General features: G+C 40.1%; 1 protein-coding gene across 1 annotated transcript; it reads left to right on the top strand.

Moving 5' to 3' along the window:
• Window positions 1–10,242: 10,242 nt before the first annotated feature.
• Window positions 10,243–12,490, top strand: LOC144250227 (beta-defensin 109-like). The gene is made up of 2 exons (XM_077792720.1): window positions 10,243–10,297; window positions 12,282–12,490. The coding sequence occupies exons 1-2, from the start codon at window positions 10,243–10,245 to the stop codon at window positions 12,488–12,490; spliced, it is 264 nt and encodes an 87-aa protein (XP_077648846.1).
• The last annotated feature ends 214 nt before the right edge of the window (window positions 12,491–12,704 follow it).

Genomic DNA, 12,704 nt, shown 5'->3' with positions numbered 1-12,704 from the left:
AAGACAGGTGCCCACATCACATGAGCAGGCCCCAAAGGAGATCCTTGGACTGCAGTCTCCCATCAGGGACCAGCAGGTGTTATACCCCATTTCCAGGAGCCCTGCACCCAAGACCAACCCTCCCACCCTGGTAACCCCAACCACCCTGAGAGTGGAGATACAGCAAACAACAGACAACCTGTTGGATGAGAAGGGAAGCAGGAAAGATACTGATCTTTGACAAAACAACCCTTGTACCTTCCTTCGAGATTTTTCTTTCTTTCTTTCTCCCTCTCTCTTCTCCTGCCCTCATATCCCCAACATTTGTGAAACTAAGAACTTTGCATGATTTAGGGGATTCTAGGGGAACAATACAAACAATTTTGTGCCAACAAACTATATAACTTAGAAGATTAGACAAACACCCAGAAAGACACAAATTATTAAATTGGACCCAGAAATCAATATAAACCTTGAGTAGACCCTTCAATAAGAAAGAGATAAAATTAGTAATTTTTTGGAAGTCCTTCGGAATAAAAGACCACCAGACCAGTGACTTTTATACACTTAACTACAGTCACATTCTTCACAATGATCAATGAAAAAATTTCTGCAAGTGTCAGGTTAAGTATTTAGGTAAACATGAAATAAAGGGTACAGTCCTCCAAATTCCAAGAAAGTCTAAGCCCTTAACCAGTGGTAGATTGCCAAGCTGCAACATCTGTGGAAAGGCCCCCAGAAGACCACCCCTCACTTGAGACACCAGCCAACCACTAGGTGCTGCCCAGAGCCACTCCTACTTCACACCTGCTGATCCAAATTCAGGAATGGTTGTGGACACTCTCAGCTTTGACTTTGATAATCCCTGAAATGACTCACAGAACTAGGGAAATGCTATACTGGTGGTTCCAGTTTTATTATTGCAAAATAATACAACTGATACCATCCATGGGGATAGATGAAGTTCTGGGGGGCTCCGAACAAGAAACCTCCCAACCATGCAGAACAGAAGTGATGGCATCTTTGTCAAGCAAGAGGTTCCTGTGTCTTTGATAAGCAAAAAGCTTGTGCATTTTGGTGTACCGTGTTGCTGTGACCCCACCACATACTGCCCACATGGCTGACCTTTATTTGCCATCAGTCTCTGAAGGTTTCATCTAACCACAGAGCCTCCACTCTTCCGGAGGTCAGAAGTGAATGCCATGTTCTGAACAAAAACCACAGTCAGACTGTCCTGTCCAGAGTTGAGGACCCCAGGCAAACACAGACACTCCTGTGGGGCAGGACATTCCCAGAAGCCAGAGCTCACCCCCAGTGACTGAGGGCAAAGATAAGATCTTCCTCTGGGTAAAGTGTATCTTTATACAGATGGCGTGCTGAATCCAAAAACACAAAAATTTTGTATCATGCCCAAGTATATTTACTCCCAAGAATGCTATGTCACGTTAAATCCTGAAACAGATCAATAGATCATATTAATAAATATGCAGTATATTAATAAGTCATTACTATAAAGGATAAAATGCATGACCATCCCAGTAAATGAAGAAAAATGTGACAATTTCACAAAACCGGTATCTATTCATCTATCTCAAAACAAACTTGGAATAAAGGGAAGTGTCTCAATCTGATAAAGGATATCTTCAAAAATCCAATGAATATCTTATATAACTGTAAGATTCTAAAAGTATTCTAAGATCAAGCACTAGGCTGATATGTCCATTCTCACTTTTCTTCATCTTATGTTCATTCTTAATAATTTTTCCAACATATGGCTGGACGTTATAGCATGTGAAATCAGTCAGGAAAATAACAAATGAATGGCACTCAGTGTGAAAGGCAGTAAACCCATCTTTACTACAACATCATGATCTTATATGTAGAAATTCAAAGGTGTCCATAAATACTAGAACAAATAAACATGTATAAAAATGTACAAAGCACAAGATCAGCATATAAAATAAGATATATTTATCTCTGAATAGCTAACAATCCAAAAATAGAATTTAAAAAATTCATTTACAATAAAAAATAAATAATTAAGAATAAGGTTAGTGAAGGGACATTGTATTCACTAAAGTCTATAAAATATTGATTGCTTGGGGAAATTAAAGCAAATCTTAATAATGACAGAGACTTTTCATGTTTAATGATTAGAAATGCCACTCTTAATCAGACAACTCTCCTTCAAAATAATCTTCAGACTCCTTGAAATCTGTAATAAAATTCAACCAGGCTTTTCTTGCAGAAATTGGTAAAAAGATCCTGAAATTCATGTAAAATTGTAAAGTACCTGCAGTAACCCCAAAATTAAAAATAGTAGATGAGCTTTTGCTTCTTTGATTTCAAAATGCACCATACAGCACAGTTGAATAGAGAGTAAATTCCAATGTCAGGGTGCCTTTTTCTTTATATCAATAGAACAGAATTGATTCATTACAATACCTGATGTTTAGTTAATTGATTATTTTAATTAATGGAATGTTGTGAGCACTTTATGGTCTATAGCAAATGGAGTGGAAGTAGAGTTCTCATACATCCCTCACAGCCCCAAGGATATCCCTATGACCCAGCTGGCATTAGTTTATTTATTTTATTTGTTATCACCAATGAATCAATAATGACACATTAGTATTAACTCAGTCCCTTACTATATATACATTTAAACATTTAACCTGTATTCTGAAGGTTGTGTTGTACATTCTAAGGATGTCAGAGAAAATAGGTTCATGCACAAAAAATCTGCTGTGCTCCACCTGTTCATCGTTCCTTATCCCATAAACCTTGGCAAACACCGATTTTTTTAAATAAAATGCACCATTTGCCCTTACTGGAATGTAATGTGGTTAGAATCACTGAATATTATCTTTCTGGAAAACTTTTTGCACTTAGAAATATTCTTTCAAGAATCCTGATACCTTTCGGTAACATGGTAGATGATTTCTTCTTATCAATGAATGATATCCAATTGCATGAATGTCCAACAGTTTCATTATACACTCATCTGCTGAAGGGCAACTCATTTGCATCCAACTTATAACAACTATAAGTTGTTATCATTCATATGCAGATTTTGTGTGGACATGAATCAACTGCTGTGGGTCAACTCCAGGAGCATGATTGGTGAGCCGTACGGAAGGGCACATTTTGTCCCACATTCCCACACAGTGGCCAACTTGCATTGAGTTCTACCAGTACTGAAGGAATGCTGCCATCCTTCCACATCCTGTCCAGCCTTCAGTGCGGTTGGCATTCACACCTTCAACATTCTGATGGTGTGCAATGGAATATCATCTGAATGTGCCATTCCCAGTGAATTGTGTTGTAGAGTGGTTTCCTACATGGTGATTTCTATCTTTTTGCAAGGTGTCTGTTCAGGCTTTGGGCCCATTTTTATTAGGCTGATAGTTTTCATAGAGCTTTTTAAATGTTTGTATATTTTGAATACAAGGACCTTATCAAGTATATGCCCTGAAAATAATTTCTCCCAGTCTGTCACTTCTCTTTCTTTCTCTTAACACTGCCCATGACATAGGCAAAGTTACTAATTTTAAGTAAGCCCAAATTATCAAGTATTTCTCTCATGGATCATGCTTTTGGGATTTACCTAAATTATCATTGTCAAACACAAGGTCACCCAGAATTTCCCTCTGTGAACTCGGAGGAGACTTATGGTTTTGTATTACATTTAGGATAGTGAACAATATTGAACTAACTTTTGTGAAAGTTGTGGTTGTGTCTCTGATGTATTTGCCTATGTGGGGAAGTGCTGGGTCACACACCACTGTTTGAAAGGATGAGCTTTTCTCCTTTGAACTCGCACTGCTCCAGGGTTAAAGTTCAACTGGCTCCACTTCCCTGGTCTGCCTCTGCGCTTCCTGTTCTCTTTCCTTGACCCATTGGCTCTTCTTAACCAACACCACATATCCCGACTGTTGTGCATTGACAGCGAGCTCTGAACTTAGGCCCTGTCTGTCTCTGGTTTGTTTCCCCTTCAGTGTTGTGCAGTGGCTGGGGTGGGTCTTCTGCTTTTACATCTATTGATTCATTGCCACATCCATGCACTTCTTTGTCTCTGGAAATTCATGTGTGGGACTAGGTTATTCCCTTTTTTTAGGCTCTGCTGACCAAGAACAAACCACAGGCCCAGGAGCCTCATAAAAAGCCCTGGAGACTCCAGACCCCGTCCCAGATTCCAGGCTCCACCCCTGTTGCTGCCTCTTCTGTTCCCTGGCCCTGCAGCCATGAGACTGTGTATCTTTTTCTACATTTCCCTCTTCTTTTTGACTCTGTTACCTCCAGGTAAGTTGTTGACTGATTATAGGGATCTGCAGCTGAGAAAGCTTTGTGGCAGGTCAGATCAGATCTTCAGAAACCTAACAGCAACAGGTTGAGCAGGATGATGGTAGGGCATCTGGAAAGAGGCCTGCCACTGCCACTCACCAAGCCACCAAGCAGCGTGAGTTCTGCTTCAGCCTTACTGCATGTCTTGGGATTCGATTGTGAAGCATGGACATTTATTTATGAGTGGTTTGATCTGACAGGACTATTTGAGCCAGCATTTATTATTATATCCACTTATTAGCTCAGAAGAGACAGATGAAACTGATGAAAAGAATCTAGTCCTAAGTAAGGGTCACCAGGACCTGAAAGTGTTACAGAAACAGCCAAACACGAAAAGGACAATTTTGCTCAAAGTGAAAAGTCAAAGAATGTTTTGGTTGTTTTTAGGGGTGAGGATATGGAGTTAGAGGGAGCTCTCCCTGTAAATCTTACAAAGTATGAAAATTAAAATATCATACAGACTTTACCAAAATTTTGATTTTGATATTATTAAGTGATTATTAAATGATATTTAAATTATTGATATTAAATGATTACAATGTGAACATGAGGACTAGAGACAGTTAAAGGAACTTCCAACAAATAAGGCAGATGCCAAAATGCAAAGATGATAGTTTACCACACAGTAATGGATAAGGCATGACTATGGACAAGAAACAACGGTAAATGTTTAAAATGTAATGTGTAAGCATATATCTTGGAATTTTAGAAAATACAGCATAATGAGCCTACAAAAGAGACAGGTAAGGCAATAATATTACAACCAGGTGGCTTTTAAAAACTTCCTTGCAGAGGCAGTTATCACCCCTTCTCTGGGCTCCACTTTGCCTGTATCTGTGATCTCTAATTCCTCTCCTCTCATCCCCTCTTAAATGTATCCCATGCAGGAATTATTCCCACCCCTTCCACTCTGTGAAGAAAACTGCTCTGTCTTTACTCATTCATCTAAAGTGTGGTCCTGTCCCCCAAAGAAAGTGTTTTACTTGAAGTCACCACTAACCTCCAAGTTCTTGGAGCCAATGGTCATTTCCCTCTGCAACCTACTAGGCTTCTCACTCGATTTTCACTCAGAGGCCACGACCCTCTTCCTAATGCACCTTCTTCATTTGGTTCCAGGTGAGGCTTCACTTGACCCTCAGCCCGCCCTCTGCAGGCACCTCCTCAGTGTCCATCCCTGCTTCCCCCCATCTCCCATGACCCTTCCTGTTGCAGAGCCTCAGGGCTCAGCTCCTGGTCCTCCTCCCTCCATTCGCCTCCATTCACTCTCAGTGGTGCCAGCCACCCACATCCCTTTGAATTCTCCCCAGGACCTTTTCTCTGATCTCCAGATGTGGAATGCGTTGTCTAAGGGCACACCTGCTCTCTCTCTCTAGGATGCTTACCTTCAACCGTAACACCCCAATCTGGCCTCACGACTTACCCTCTCAAACCTCTTCAAGCAGTTTCCCTACCACGGAGTGCCTGGCAGGCAAACCATGGAGGCTTTCCTGGCTCTCCTGCATGCCCCCTCAGGAAGCCTGCACTGCTCCACCCCCGGGGCTCTCTCAAGGCCCTGTCCTCACCCACCTCAGGAAGCCCCTGCACCACACTCACTGTAAGCCAGGTGCACGGACACCTCAGCTGTCTTGCCCCGCCTTAGACCTCATGGTGCAGCTCCATCTTGCCCCTGTAAGTACAGGGAGTGGGGGTCTCCTCGTTTCCCCTCCTCTGACCCAAGTGGCAGTGGTTGCTGCCTGCTACTCAGAATAAGACCTTGAGGTTCTCCTCTCTGACCCCCAACTGCAGCATCCAGTGCTCACATGGGGGCCTTAACATGACTACTTCACACAGACTTGCTTAGGAGCACTCTCTGCAAGGTCATAAAAAGAGCTTGTGAGTCTGTTACTGAGACCCTGGAAATGCTACTCTCCAAAAGTCCACACCCTGCCTTCAAACCACTGCTTGAGGCTCAGCATCTCTGTTTTCCTCTCTTATCAATGGCTCCTTCCTCTTGCTCCTGACGCTCACTCACATAGGAAAGCAGCTGTGAGTGCCCTGTCAGTAGGGCCTCCTCACTCAGAACCCTAGTTAGTCCACTCCCATTGAGCCCTCGGCTTTGTGCGGGGCCTTAGAAACCTAGGATGTATAGACTATCCAACCTACTCTCTTTGTCAGGGCAAGAGCAATTCCTTTTGTCACCTTCTGTGTCCTACTCAGAAGGAGAAGCATCCATGCCATTCATTTCAGGTCCCTGTGTTAGAAGAAGTGTCACTACCACAAGTACGATGGTGTTCCCTCAGAATCCCACCCTGACTCTTAGGTCCCCTTCTCTAGTCAATCCTTTCTTCCAACACACACACACACACACACACACACACACACAAACACACACACACACACACCTTTCAGGATTTTCTTACTGTAGATGTCTTTGTGGAAAACCATTTGAGTCTTTACCTGTCAATTTCTTAGTTTTATCAATTTTCCTGAAGGTGGAATTTCTCGTACACAATTCAGTATGAACAGTCATTTTCTCTCAACATTGGTTGGTATAAGTCCACTTGTTTTTGGTTTCATTATTGTTGTCACAGTTAGATTAATCATAATTCCATTATAAATCATATGTTTTATTGCTTTTGTTTTGTTTGGAATTGAGACTGAATCCAGGTCCTCATGCATGACAGGCAAGCACTCTGCCATTGAGCTCCAGCCCCACTGTTCAGTCATGATCTGGCCTTTCTTTATAAGGTTTAGAGCTTAACTAATTTGCATTTTATATCACATCTTAAAGTACTTTTCTTTGAATTGATTGATTGATTTTTGCATGACTTATTTTAGAGAATCTCCTCAAATGTCCATCATTTTATTCTTCTTTTCTCCTGGGATTTGAATTAGATAATGCCAGTCCTTGTATCTCAGGACTGCCTTCTGGCATAAGTTGAATGCTTCTCTTCATTCTCTGATGCTTTTTCACCTCCAAGTAATTTGTCAATAACATCTTCCACTTTGTTTTTCAACATTTTCTTTAAGCCTGCCAATTTATTTGATCATCTATATTGTTTTCTTACAGTTTTTAAAACTCTGTAGCATAGCTCTTATGTCTTTGAACATTGTACATTGCTGTTGATTATTTCTCCATACTGGAAATTCCAGTATCTCTCATCCTTGAGGGTCCAAATTATTGCTTATCTCTTTAATGTTTACTCCTGCTGCCTTGCCTACCTGATCATCTTTGTTGTTGTTGTTGTTGTTTTAGATATACATGACAGTAGGGTGTATTTTGACATATTGCACATACATGGGGAACAACCTATTACAATTTTGATCCCATTCTTGGGGTTGAACATGATGTAGAGTTACACTGGTTGTATATTCATATAAGAACATTACATCCAATTCATTCTACTGTCTTTTCCATTCTCATCCCCCCTCTCTTCCCTTCATTCCCCTTTGTCTAATCCAATGAACTTCTACACTTCCCCTTCCTACTATCCTCCCTTCTTAGGGGTTAGCATCCACATATCAGAAACCTGATCATCTTTGATGGTGAACTCACTGCTCATCGTTAATCCCCCATTGTTCCATGGTCTAAAATGGGAATGCTGCCATCCAAACCTACTTCAGTGAGACCAACTCAATGATGTGTCTCAGTGAAGGAGTTCCAGGCTTAACAACCTAGCATTGCTGTTGGCCCAAGAATCATTGTGCCCTTTTCCTCTACTGATGATAGAATTGACCATCTGGGAACTCCTACTCCTCTCCATGTTGACCAAAACAGTGTCCATTGCTCAAGCTAAATATCAAGGGCTATGTCTTTGCTTTAAGGGGAGGGTATTCTAGGAAATTACTATCCATTTTTGAAAAGATTTTAAAGAGATTCCCTAGTATGTATTTATTCTAGAGCACCAATTGCTTGAGAGTATGTATCTTCAAATATAGCCAAAAGTCTCAATTGTTCTTTCAGTCTAATCAAACTATTTGTGCCTCTCAGAGATTTTTGATACTGATGTATGGATGAAATTCTAAGATTCTGAATTACAAATCAAGGTAGCATTCCATCTTAGACCATAGAACAATGGTGGATTAAGTATAAGCTATGATTTCACCATCAAGGATGATCAGGTCGGCAAGACAGAATGAGTGAATACTAATAAGACAAACAAATTGGACCCCCAAGGACTAAAGTTCCTGGAATTGCCAGTGTAGAAGCTATTACAGACTCTTCAAAATGCCCCTTATGTCAATCCCATGGTATTTGGGGAAGTAGAGAAGACATCAGTGAGTTTCTGGTCATCATTCTCTATCCTTTTTATAAATTATGTCATTGTCAAAAAACTCAGAACTATAGAAATATAATATTGAGGACAGGGATTTTTGTATTCTTCTGTTAATAGGATTGAGGGTAATATTTTGCTTTGAAGTTGGTATATGCATTGTTTATGAATTTTAACTTTGTTAAAGCAATATGCTTCTCTTCTGTATTAGATATGTTTTACTAGTATCAGTGATGATGGTCTTTTCAATTCTCCCCTTTCAAAAAACTATTTATATAAGTTGATTGCCTGGGCATAATATATGATTATATAGATATAACATATCATATAACAATATGAATAATGATAAATATATATATATATATGTGTGTATATGTGTGTGTATACAATATATCATTCTGCTCTGCCTATCAAACACTGTCCTATCATGCTTACCAAAGAGTGTTCTCAATAGTTACATATAAATAAAAGTGATGTGTTGATACTAAACAATTATCTTCCTAATAGGGTCTCTCTATATTAATGAATCTAAAGTTATCTCATGGATGACAAATCATTGACAGTGTATAAATTCCCAACACAGAGGGGGAAGACAAATGATGCTATTAACCACAATTGTCCTAACTCTTTCGGCTTCTCTCACTCTGAGGTCTGTAGCACTGAGTCATTTGTTTTGCCAATACAAAGATTTATTAATTAAACTTTGCTGTGACATAGTGCATCTGAAGGAATTTATCTGGATACAACAAAAAAATTCAACTTTCCAATATTCTTCTAATATACTTTCAGATGCATATTGATAGACTCTCTTGGAATGTCAAAACTTTTACTTTTTTTCTAACTGGTAAAAGTCTAAGATTTAACCATTGAAATAGATCACATCTACATATGGAGAAAGTAACTCTGCTTCTAAATTAATCAAAAGATGAAGAAACTAAAAGATATTAATTGGATTAGTGATATCAAGATAGTCAAGTGGGTGATAACAGTCTTCACCCCCCTCACACATACAGAGTGTGTGTGTGTGTGTGTGTGTGTGTGTGTGTGTGTGTATCCATAAACTGAAATAGTCCTGGGAAAACTCAAGATTTACTTAAGGACACCCAGAAACAAAAGAGCACAATAAAAATTGAGACAATCCACATAGAAAGGTTTGCTGTTAAGATAAGCCTACCAGAGACACAAAGAGATTGAGAAATAGCTAAGAATAAAGAAGAAAGGTGGAAACTACAGTATAATTATGTGGTGAGAAACATGGTGCTCCTCAGCAGCCTGTCCTATAGAGGACACTAGGATGTTTTGCCACTGGGGTTACTAACAGCCATTCCAAGAGCAATTCCCACTCTGGAAATCCCAGAGAGGGATATGAGGCTGCCCATTTCCTTCACCTTTGCAAAGAAGCAGTTGCTCTTGTGCTGCACCAGGATAACAACTGACATTCTAAATCTGTCCATGTCCTTGACTTACAGGCTGCAACCAAAGCGTGCCCACTTTAAGAACCCAGTTCTCTTTCTACACTTCGTCATCCAAACCTGAGAAAGTGAAGCCATTACCATACTGAGCTAGTTCACAATAAAAGTCACTGATCCTAATGCTTGTGCTCCAGTTAAAGCCCACAAACCTTAGGGAACACATTCATGCACCAGGACCCAGAGTTATGGTCACTATGCATGCCAGTGTTCATAAGTGTGACAAATGTGCTACTCCACATGTGATTGCATGTCAGTTCCCAGAGCCACAACTCTAGTCAGCCTTCTCATGCCTGGGCCCTGAAGCCACATTCTGTCGGCACCATTGCTCCAGGTACCAGCTCAGTTACATAAAGCTAGGCATCACCTGACCCTGCATGCTCAAGTACCTGATCTCAACTCTCTGGCTCTTTACATGCAGCCACACAACTACCAACATGGCAACGGGGTGACTGTGTGTCGAATGTCCACTTTTCACCCCTCCAGAATCCAGTACTTTTCTTTTTTTTTTTTTTTTTTCTCACTGTCAGTTGCTGCAAACCTGGGCTCTATGGCTGGTCCACTGGTACCACTCAGAGGACACAAGTGCCACCACCATCTCTTAAGTACTCATGTGACTCAGATGCAGGAGAGATGTCTTCTGACATAAATCCTCTGTTAGGAGAAATATTGGGTATTATAACAACATGGTAGGTAGAGTTAATGATAGTATAGAGTATACTTGAAAATTATAAGTATACACTTTTCTGGATCTCACTACCAGAAAAGAAAGATTGAAGAAAATGTGTGAAATCATTCACATTAATTGGCTTGATTTTGACATTCTCCAGCATATCAAAACCTCATGCTGTACATCATAAATATATACAGCTTTTAAGTTTTAAATTATTATTAAATAATTCAAAAACAAATTTTACCTTAGGGTAGGCAGTCACCACAAATGACTACTCACAAAATAGTTTTCCATGAAAAATTGACCATACCCTTATCAGAAGGAAGAGGGTACAGGGGACAGAAAAGGCCCAACACTGAGTGTTTTAAAGGAAGCATTACAATAGGGATCCCCAAGGGACTCCAGTAAGGCAGTTACAGCAGCCATGATACACATCTGCAAGGTGATCATGGGCTGCAAGCCACCCATATCTGATCCTAGAGTATCTCAACTCCTTTCCTATTAAAACACATTTCTCTTCCAACATGCTCAATGTCTCCTTTCTGTTTTCTAAATAACTAAGCCAGGGAGCTTGCTCATGCTATTCTATGTGTCTAAAGTGCTCTCACCCAGATGTTTGCTTATCTTTTCTTGCCCAACACTCAGGTGTCAGTTCAAATGCTCCATGGTTCCATCATCCAGACTGTATCTTGCCCATAATTGGGTTATTTTTTCCTAGGCTCTTCCCATATTCTGAATTATTTAGTCTTGAGTGGTTTTATTTTCTTCACTGAATGTAAGTTCTGTACGAATAGAAAACATTTCTCACTTTTATTTTTCTATTAGTATACTCAGTCAATATTTGCTGAGGATTCATACAAAAGACTAAGTAATGAAGACATTGCTGTATTTGGGACATACATTTTGTCAACTTTCTTATTGTTTCACCATCAAGTTTACCAAGTTTGGTTCTAAAGTTCAAATTACTTATGCCAAAAATCTATAAGAAAAGGAAGGAGGTGTTTGTAAATACTTGAGCCCTTGGGTGAAGTCAAAAGCCAGTGGACAGGGCAGTCAGTGAGATGGAGCTATTAAACTGAGTCTTTCATTCAACCTCTTTTCTTCACAGAGATGCTCATAACATAATTATTCCGTTTGCTTATGTTCAACCCCAGAACTACAAAGTCCATATCACTGTTTATCAATCCCAAAGAGAGAACGTAGAAGACAAAATGGAGATGTTTTGGATATTTTGTTACTTACTCCTGGGTGGTGGTGGGCCACAATACAATAGATGGTCATGTCATGCCTAGGGGCTGGGGAGGATAAGATAGGCTGCAATCCCACTACTCAGGTGGCTGTCAGATGTTTTATGAGAACATTCCTTTACTTCCCAACCCAGGTCATTCCCTCCAGATCTTCTCCAAAGGATTGGGGAGAGGGGGAAGGGCCAGCTCCCCCTCTCCATGTCCCTTGTTAGCTTTTTTAGGCACGCAATGCATGTACCCCAACAGCATACTTCAGAGTGTTGCTGGCTTTACATTTCCTACATGAGCTAATTATCTCATTGATTCTCTTCTTCAGCAGTAAGAAGTGGCTTAGGTTCTGGTGAAGGCCATTGTACTGGCCTTGGAGGCGTCTGCAGAAGACCTACCTGCAAAGCAATAGAAGAGCTAATTTCTTTCTGCCAAAGAAAGATTAGATGCTGCAGAAAGTGGTGGATTCTTCTACCAGTTCCAACACCAGTTATCTATACCGACTATCGTGAGCCCCTTAAACCCAGGATAAAATGAAACCATGAGAAGCATCAAAAGGAAAGTTCTGTGCCAAGAACAAAATATTCATATTAAACACCTCTTGCTCTATGATCAACTCACATTTCAATTGTCAATAAAAATAAATAAATATTGATTTCACATATAACTTGATGCCATGTTTTGGTGACATTTGAAAATTAAAACAACATCAAAATACACAGCATGGGGAAACCACACCTTTCAATAAATA

Source organism: Urocitellus parryii, chromosome 14 (assembly GCF_045843805.1).
Source record: "Urocitellus parryii isolate mUroPar1 chromosome 14, mUroPar1.hap1, whole genome shotgun sequence".
Lineage (NCBI taxonomy): Eukaryota > Metazoa > Chordata > Mammalia > Rodentia > Sciuridae > Urocitellus > Urocitellus parryii.
This window is presented reverse-complemented; position numbering and strand designations above follow the sequence as displayed.